General features: G+C 31.4%; 1 protein-coding gene across 1 annotated transcript; it reads right to left on the reverse strand.

Moving 5' to 3' along the window:
* Positions 1-2,437: 2,437 nt before the first annotated feature.
* Positions 2,438-2,947, reverse strand: LOC145015994 (transcription factor IBH1-like). Its single transcript, XM_078974444.1, has one exon. The coding sequence runs from the start codon at positions 2,945-2,947 to the stop codon at positions 2,438-2,440; it is 510 nt and encodes a 169-aa protein (XP_078830570.1).
* Between the last annotated feature and the right edge of the window lie 7,601 nt (positions 2,948-10,548).

Raw genomic sequence — 10,548 nt, forward strand, 5'->3', positions numbered from 1 at the left:
TGAATGCAAAGAACTTGACAAGGCGACAATTATCTTATGGACAAATGACAAGTTGTCCATTCTAAATATCAATACCACATACATAGTTTTTTTCAATAGTTAACACGAACATAACCATTATACCTAATTTTTTTCAATAACTTTTTGATCATTCACATGTAAAGCTGAGTAAATTCATTTACAAATTAGAGTAATTTTATTGGCATGTAACATCAAAAAGTTGAAATAACATAAAATATTCACATGTGAATATACTCAAATTCTCTTATAAACGTTAATATTTATTCCAATTCATATATAAATTAGATATATCTAGGTTAACGATTATTCACATCGATATTTATCATTCATATGTATCATTCAAATGAAATTGACAATTATGTAGGACAAAAAATCTATAGATGTTATATAGTTTTTATACACGATCAACATTCATATTGTATACCAACCTATCAAAATTTTTATATATAAACGAGTAAATTGTAATCATCAATAATTAATGATATATATATATATATATATATATATATATATATATATATATATATATATATATATATATATATATATATATATATATATATAATCATTCACATGGAAATTTTCTTTCTTATAAATTTAGTAGTGTCAAATTTACAATGTTAGATAATGTGAAATTGACTTGAAATTTCAAAAAAAACAAAAAACTAATTTTTTTTATATTGATATAGATGTATATTTATGGATTACAAAAAAAAAATATAAACTTCAATATATTGATTTTTTTTATAAAACATAAACTCTAAAATGAGAGAGAGAGAGAGAGAGAGAGAGAGAGAGAGAGAGAGAGAGAGAGAGAGAGAGAGAGAGAGAGAGAGAGAGAGATGTATGTATATGATACATCATTATTTGGCGATTCCACATGGTTCTAAAGTAAGCCACTTGTTTTAAGAATCTATACCATAACCCTCCCCCACGGCCCCGCCTCCTCTTTCATGTACGATTTATTTCGTTTTTAGACCATACACTAGTTAAAAGACAAAATTAATTAAGAAGTTTCCGTAAAATCGATAATATTACCATTGTTGATCTTGTAATAGTATCGAAGGAACAATATTCTATAAGAAACAACCATATTCAAAAGAAAAAAAAAATCAAAATCTCCATTCGGGTTTATATGTGTATTGAAAAACTTACCATTTTAACAACTGGAAAAATACCTTTCAAGAAATATTGGCTTACAAACTGTTTTTGTACGAAGGATAGATACGTGTATTTAAAAAGTTATTTATTTTGTCTGAAATAGATGCGATGACACATAACGTCAACACCACGAATGCTGAAAACATGATAAAAAATCTATAAATATCAGATTGGTGAAATGGTCGAAATCAAGACTATTTTCTAGAACGATATCACTCAAAAATAGATTGAAGGAATAGATTGGAAAAGGAATTCGGTACAAGAGGTGAAGATTTATAAGAAAAAAACAAATAATTGATTTGATTATATACCAAGACAAAGACACTAGTCACATGGGACTTGACTTAAAATTGATGGAAACCCCGATTAATTTGTATATCAATCCTTACTTTCAGTGAAATTAATATGAAGATAATTGCATTATTAGTTAAGATGATCTTTTAACTCACAATTATATCCAATCACACGTCATTATATGTATTATATATGACTGTATAACATTTCTGGTTATTATCGAATTAGAACCGATGCTGTATTACAAATATCTATGAAAAATAAAACAAGGTTTCGAGAGACATGAAGTTATGTATTGAGCATAAATTGCTTTTAAAGATATTTAAGGATAAGATAAGATAAATTAGGTGCACCTTCCATGAATAATTAACCTTAATTAATTCTAATGACATGTAGATGGATGCGCAACAAAGTCCAATCGGAGCAACCAGAGGACACGATAATCAAATTAAAAGCGTCCATTAATTGATGATTAATAAAGCCAGAATTCTTCAACCTTTTGGAACTCTAATTAAGAAATTCAAGTTCAACACTTTAAAACTGAAACCAACATTTTCATTGATAAGTTATTAGACGAAACTATCCTTGAAGCCATACATAATTTCTATGTAAGTTCTAGATTGATTTCCACAAACTGAAGTGTACGTAATAATTAACACAAAAATTTCAAATTAAAGCATAGTTTTTTATAAATATTTACAAGAACGAAAAAAAAAAAAAAAAAAAAGCAAGACCAACTTGGGATCACTTTATTCTGCATATATATTTGAGCTATAAATTCTTCATAGAAAAGATAATCAAAAACTTAAACCACCTCCACATATTCGTCTTCGCAATCTTCTCAAGATGACATATTATCATACATACACAAGTTCTATTGATCGCGTATATATGTATGTATAGATATATTGATTTACATATGTGTGTGTATATATATATTTATCTTTTTGTGTGTATATATTCAAATGGTGGAGTAGAGATCTACCAGAGTTTTCATAACTTCAACCTGCGTGGCCAGATGCTTTATATAATCAGCAGTTTCATCCAACAAACCGCATGGATCCATCGTTTCAGCACCAGGTACAAGCTTCCTCAGCTTCACTTCTAAACCCGAATTCCCAAACGGGTTAACATGTTCTCTACTAGGGTTTCTTCTCCTTGTAAGCCGTGCATGATGTCGATGAAGGCGAAGACTAGTAGTTCTATGATGAACCCTCTTCTTGTTTCTTGTTAACACACCTCGGTTTCTGATCTTCCATAAAATCGCACGGCTCCAAGCTCTTCTTGGTCCAACCACAGACGCCATTGATGCATAGGCTGCAATCTTTACACGGTGAGACCTTTTATGGTTCTGGGTGTGGTCAAAAGCTGATCTTTTCATGTTGAGGGAGTTTAAAGCAAGAAGGAATCGACAAGCGAGATGGATCTTGAGAGAGGTACGGTTTTTGGATGTGGGTTGAGGTGCAGACATTCTGAATCGACTTACGGAATTAGGGTTGTTTGGAAATAAGGGCAAAAAGAAGATGAAAGATTTTCCTCTGACACAACGAGGAAGTACAAAACTGAAAGGAAATTATATGTTGTACTTTGTTTCTGACACAAAATCTAGAGAGAGGGAGAGAGAGAGAGATGAAGGTGTGAAGAGAATGATGAAAGTATGAGAGAGAGAGATTAAGAAAAGAAACTTGGGAATCAATCTTTATGTAATATGTAGTGATGAGTTATGACGATGATACTCTCTGTTTATTTTATATTTTTATTTACTTGCTATAATTATGGTTTCAAATAATATTGAGTATGATTTGAATAGAACGTCAAATTTTAATTTTTTTTGAACTGAGTCAGTTGTTTGTAAAACGTGATTTAAAGCGATAACTTTTGAATATATATATATATATATATATATATATATATATATATATATATATATATATATATATATATATATATATATATATATACTAGTCGTTTACCCGCGCAAAGCGGCGAGCGACAAATAGTTTGTTTCGACAATTAATTTCTTTTCGATAGAGAATAATTATTTTCAATTCAATCATTAGTTTGTTTTAAGAAATATATCATATTAAAAATAAAGAAAATTCATGAAATGACCAAATTATAGGATGTTGAGTATTTATTTGGATTAAAAAAGATCTGATCAAAACCTTGGAAGAGAAAATTTATAAGAGTTTGTTTAAATTTTAATATTATTTTATTAGTAATTAGTTGTACAATTAGCTTAATGATTTGGATGTCTTAAAAAAATATTATTATTTTATTCAATCTATTTTTAAAAATAATGAAATTTGTTTTATAAGATAGTAAATATATATATATATATATATTATTACTCACTTCTATATACTTATATGATTGAAAACGGTATTTTGTCAAAATTTAACGGTCTTGGAATAATGATGCACCATGACGGAACCATGATGAGTTTTTTTGAACATTGTTCGTAAGTCATGTTTAAAAAAATAAGTATTATTCAAATCTTCATAATTGATCGTTTTTAGTTAATCCATTTTAAAAAAACAAACACATAATTATGATATAATTTATTCAAATTTATTTACGGGGATTGATTACCCGAAATACAATTTCACATTTAACAATTGAAACTTTTAATTGACTATAAATTGTAACATAAACTAATAATAGATGTTAGCTTTAAAGTACGTCTTTTAAAATACAATTTGATTCAAAAAAAATTTAGGATATCCATTTTGACGTTTTAATTAGTCTTTTAGATACTTTTTTTGAAGGGCAATAATCTTAAGATTGAAATTTATGCTATTCAAATATAAATCCATTAAATTTGAATTGTTTCATACTATACGATAACCACTAAGACCATATTGAAGATAATATCTTTGTAGGTTTATTCAATAATAGCAATAAAATTTTATGGTAAAATTAATGTGTATTATAATAATAAAACATGGTAGTTCTGACTCATTTTTAAGTAAACTTAGATTTTTTATGTGTTGTGTGCACATCAAAATTTTACAATTTTTTATCTTAAAAAATATAATTTTTTAAACAATTAATTCATTGTTATTAATTTTCTTAAGGTTATTACTGTTGGTGTGTATCAATTATTTTTGGGTTTCATCAACCTCTTATTTTTCCTAACACTTAATTAGATATTTAGATTATACACTTTATCCTTTATACATTTATTAGCGTTCAAAATGGCACAAAAATATAATACTAAAAACATAATTACCATATAATAATTATATTGTCTTTTATTAACTATATTTTTGAACATACATATTATATCATAATGAAACAATTATTAAGTATAATTCCGACTTAAAACACAACAAATTAAATCATAATATTTTATCATTACAAACAAGGCATAATTTTTAATAACATATATATTGTATATGACTATAAAGTTTAATGGTTTTATAATCCTTAATATTTATATCAGTGATATTCATATCTATTTTTGACATAATAATCTAAAATGTCACTAAAAATTAAGTCTTTTATGTCATACAAATTAGGGCGGTCAAAAAATATCACAGAAAACCACCCAATTTATTTCTAACACACATACACACACAACTGTCGTGGATTTTATTTGTTCGCTGTTTATTTAATAATGTTTGTTATGATGATGTTCTTTCAATTACCTTTTCGTAAAATAATTAATAAACAGAGAAAATGATTTAATAAAAGGAAATTGAAGTAATAATAAAAAAGATAGAAACTTAATTTTCCAAATATGTAGTTGGTGGGGAAGCTCATGAAAAGCAAGGGTTAGACGTGACGTGGCAACAACCATATGACCGCACATGGTTTCCATTGACCATTTCTGGATTCCTTGGTGGGCTGTAATTAGTAATTACTAATTACACATTTTCAACCGACCGTACATATTTTTAAATAGAGAAATCAAAATCCACATACTATGTAATTAACTAATGTTTGAAAATTTAACTTTTCTCAATTTTTTCACACATAAATATCGAATTTTAAACATTATTAAAATGAGAATTAATTTGTACGCAATATTTTTTTTTCAATATAGAACAATTTGTATATTAAAGTATTATATTATAAAATTTCATAAAATATAAATTGTTATGCATAAAAAAAAATATTATGTACAAAATAATCACATATTTGTGTTATTTTTTGGAATATTTTTCTTTTTGATATATAATACTATAAGGTCATCTACAAAATTATCCTTTTGATACACAAAATTGCAAAAATAATCTCTGTGGTTGTCAAAAATCTGTAGTTTTGATCCAAAAATGTTTGGTGGTGTATGACTAGTCCAATTTTGGATCTTTTTAGTGATTTTGATCACTCTACAGTTAAAAAGACAAATATACGCTTACAATTTATATTTTCCATTTTATTTAATTGCTGAAATACATAATTTAATTTAATTTATTTTTATTAACTTAAAACAAAAAAATAACCCAACCCCCTCTCAGCTTTATAGATGAGAGAAGCCCCTGTGTCACTACTTCAACCCTTCATCTCCCTCACATTGATTCTCTGATAAACTCTACCACATTAGAAAACCACCACTACAAAATCAGTTTTCATCGGAAATCAGTTCTATTAAAAGCGACTTCCACTTACCTCATCTCTCATTTTCTTTGATGAACTGTCTCGTCGATCTAGGAACGGACGGGTGGCAGATGTATGTAGCAACGAAGAAAGCAAACAGAGGTGGAACTAAAGAACGCAGATAGAGGCAAACGATGCAAGTGGAAATGAAAAGGAAGGCGGCGACGATGTTGGACCGTCAATCTAGGAACCAAAACAAGCGAAGGTTCATCCGACGGTGGCAGGAGACGCAAGTGGCGATGAAGGGGGAAGGTTTCGACGTCGTTTCTACCTTCACATGAGCCACCAGATTTGCATTTTGCCACCGGATATCTGCCATCAACAACCTCCTTATGCCACGATCTGAAACCATTGGGCCTCTTCTCGCCGTCGGATCTAAGGTAGCGGGAGTCTTCATACATGTATCTTATTGTGGATCTCGCAATGGAAGCTGCCACCGGAGCTAGGGTAACAGAGTTGTCGCTGGAGTAGTGATGATGGTGGTCTTATTTTAGGGTGTGGTAGGTGTGACTTAATTTGAATGGGTGGTCCGGTGATGGTGTATAGAGAGAGAGAGAGAGAGAGAGAAAGAGAAAGAGAGAGAGAGAGAGAGAGAGAGAAAGAGAAAGAGAAAGAGAGAGAGAGAGAGAGAGAGGGGGGAGAGAGAGAGGTGATGATGGTGGTCTTATTTTGTTTTTGTTTTTCAATTTATTAAAAGAAAAATAAAAAATAAAAGAAATTAAAATATAATTATTTAAGGGGCATATTAGTCATTTTAGGTGAGATGTGGACCAAAAACACAAGAAAATACAATCACATGGACCAAAATCACACAATGTATCTAAAATTGGACTAGTAGTGCACCAACATTTCGTTTTGGACCAAAACTATAGAATTTTGACCATAGGGACCATTTTTGCAATTTTATCTTTTTGATATATAAGACTATAAGGTCATCCATAAAATTCATCACTATTGTTGGGTGTCACCTTATCGCCACTACAACAATGAGATAAAGCACATTATTTCACATTATTTTTTTATATTTTTTAAATTGAAAAATACATTAAAAACATATATTTTTTTAAACTAGTTTTTCAATGAATTAAAATACCACATTACATTAAAAAAATTACATCACTTAAAAAATGCAACGTTTAAAAATAAACCATAAAGAACTACCATTTGTTCCTATATCGGGTTCGAACGAATTCTTTAATTGCCAAAAATATCTTCAAATTGTCGCCTTCGAGATCGTCCGCTTTCATTTTCAAAATATCTATATCGATTTTTGTTTGGAGCGTTGTTTTGCGCCGCCTGAAATGACGTTGGCGCGTCTATCATTCTAGTTCCACCCGACACATAATCTACCTCTTCGATTCTTGAATTTGGACATATCGTTCAATTTTTTCTCCAAAATGATTGATAACGCTAGATCACGAAGCCGACGAACACGCTTATTTGCTTTTTTTCTTCCAACTGGCCGACGAAGAGGTTGTTCGTCTTCAAGATCCATCGGATCATCGTTGATGTCGATGTGTATTCGTCCATCCGATTGTTGTGAAGTTGCACCAGGGTTTCTTGAACACTTTGAATCTGAAGATGTTTGTGAGTTCCTTCTGTTTGCTCTTTCCATTTCAAAGCATCTTGCAATTTTAGCCACAGTTTCACATATGGAAAACCTTTGCGGGGTGATGTTATTTTTTTCAAGTTGATCCAAGGTCGCCTTAAATATATCGAAATCGTTTGACCTGCTTTTCTGTAAGTTTTTGACGTTTCTCAAATTGTGCCACTTCAAGCTAATTTGGTCGGGATTTCGAGTTTTGACCTCCTACTAACTCATAGAACACACTTCGAACTTTCTCCTAAAAACAATTATAGGTTTGTGAATCTCCTTCAATTAGGTCTTGAGAAGCCGATACTCGTGCCTCCGCTAGCTTCTCTTCTTCCTCTTTTGTACATGGTACCCTTTCGAGTGTATTGGTTCGGACCAGGTTTTTCCTTTTTTTAGTTGAGGTGGTGGTGGTGAAGGTTGTGTTTTCGAAAAAAATTTCGATGAATGAAGGGGTTGTTACGCTTGTGGTTGGAATTATTGATATTGTTGGAATTGTTGTTGATAGACCGGGAAATGTTAAAATTGTTGTTAGAAAATAGATGTTTGTTGAATAGGGGAGCCGGTTTGGACCAAATTCACCATACCACCTTGAGATGATTCCATGGTCGGGAATTGACGAGGAGTTGTATCTAACGCAAAAACATTATCGGGTTTGTAGTTCAATCGTTTTTTTTTTTTTTTTTTTTTGGGGGGGGGGGGGTGGTATTTTCATTGGGATCCATGGTTCTTTGTTGTAAAAATATTATGTGTGATTGTGTAATAGAGAAAGAAAAGAATGGTATAAAAATGAGGTTGTATAGTAAGGTATTTATAGGTAAAATTGTAGTGTAAAAAATCATTTTTTTGAAAAATCGGCTACTGGAACCGCTACTAAAACGATCAAATTCACCAAATGATCTCATTGGTCGTTGTCTGGCGTCTTCCCCACCAGAATCCCCACGAAAACGGCCGACCACGATTAGCCGGGTTGTAACGCCCGCAGATCCGGGATAGTCAATTTAGAGACAGTGAGCATCAAAAATGAGTGTTTAATGGAAGATTATTTTGAAGGATTAATCTTATCCAAGTTTTATTATATGTCTCAAGGGCTCCGTACATATAAAAAACGCTAAAATCTGAGTTATAACGAAGAAGTTATGATCCGTCGAAGTTTTACGGCAAAACCGGCATGGCACCGGAAGACGTAAATAGTGAATTTTTGATAAAGTACTTTTTAGCCTTAGTGATCTAAACAAAATTTGTAGTATACGTTAAACTGAGAACATACAAAAAAAAAAAAAAAAAGAACGCCCAAATCTCACTTCGTATGAGGAAGTTATAAATTTTCTAAGATTTGGCATAATAGTGCACGATCTGAAACTCGAATTTTAGTTCGAGCAGTTTTTGGCTTATGCGAACTAAATGAGAGTTTAAAATCTCATTAATAGGAACTCAACGGTAAAAAGACAAACGAAAACGAAGTCTGTATGAAGGAGTTACGAATTTTTCACGGTTATTTAACAGTCTAATCTTCTCGTACGGTTAAATTTTAGATCGGTCGAGAATTAGCCGACGAAATCAAAATGAAAGTTGTAGATCTTATTTTTACCTATGCGTGGATATAAGGAACGTCAAAAACGGAGCTCGTATGTGAAATTTATGGATTTTAGAAGTCGGAAGTGTGTTGTGCGAAAATGAGTGACGTGGCACAATCTTGGTCATTGCTTTCTCCCCAAGTCTTGACACTAGATGGTGACATGTGGCACCAAGTTCATAAATATTTCACCCTATAAATAGAACCTTTCCACACCCTCATTTTGTTCACATATTTCCCATTCTTTCTTCTCTTTACTTTCTCTCTATAACCTTTCTCTAGCCCCGAAACCCCCCGAAAAGCCTAGGGAACCTCCCTAGCACGAGGCGGAATCCCTAGAGTGCTCAACGGCTCCGAGAAGAAGAGTTTTTTTGGCTAGGGAACGATTCTCCAAGCAAAGTCCGATTTTCTATAAAACCCGTTGTAAGTGAGTTACGCCTATGCTATTTTTAATATAGATTTTATTTAATTATAGTAACGTTAACAGGAACTTATAATAAGTACTTGGGCTACTATTATGGGTTATATAAGTATTGTTTAACGCTTATATAATAGTAATAATAACTAGACTATTAATTAGTCTCGACGAATAATAGACTAAACTCTAGTGGTAATAATACTAGGTTTCGTCGAAGGAAATTATTTTTTAAGAAGCGAATCGCTGTCTGAGTTCGAAATCACCACCTTTTCAAGTGAGTGCATAGTTACTTTCATCTGACACATAGATATGAAATATTTTATATAAATTACATGTTATGTGTGCATATTATCTGTATACTTGTTATCTCTGTTGGATGAACGATTTTTTATATGTTTTATATGATTTAAAATGTATATGTATTTATATCTACATAATATGTTGGCTAAAACATGGGTAGATGAAATATGAGTTAGATGATGAGTTGAGAGGTGATATAGACCATGAGGTAAGGGTGAGAGGTGGACGATGTGAAAAGCCTTGTTCCCAAATGTTGGCCCCGTCATCTAGTAGAGTATGGATAACAATCACAGATTATTCTATACAGTCCAATGGAACACTAGTAGGCTCGCAACCTGTATGTGTTGTGAACGATGTGTTCACCGGTGTACTCTAAAAACCCATTGACATGTATTGCGAGTGGACTCTCGAAAACGATATTATCAATAAACGAGATAACCATAACAGGTGTGCTCGAAGGAAAATACTGGCAGTTACGCCTCATATAGAATGTCACAATTATGGCAGTTGCGCCTAAGTGATAGAACTAGCAGCTGTGTCATTGACAACGATGGACTTCGTATCTATTCCTTAGGTAAATCCTTA

Source organism: Lactuca saligna, chromosome 9 (genome assembly GCF_052625555.1).
Source record: "Lactuca saligna cultivar CGN05327 chromosome 9, ASM5262555v1, whole genome shotgun sequence".
Lineage (NCBI taxonomy): Eukaryota > Viridiplantae > Streptophyta > Magnoliopsida > Asterales > Asteraceae > Lactuca > Lactuca saligna.

Excerpts from the sequence above, each read along its gene's own strand:
- LOC145015994 (XM_078974444.1), bottom strand. The coding sequence starts at position 2,947 with ATGTCTGCACCTCAACCCACATCCAAAAACCGTACCTCTCTCAAGATC.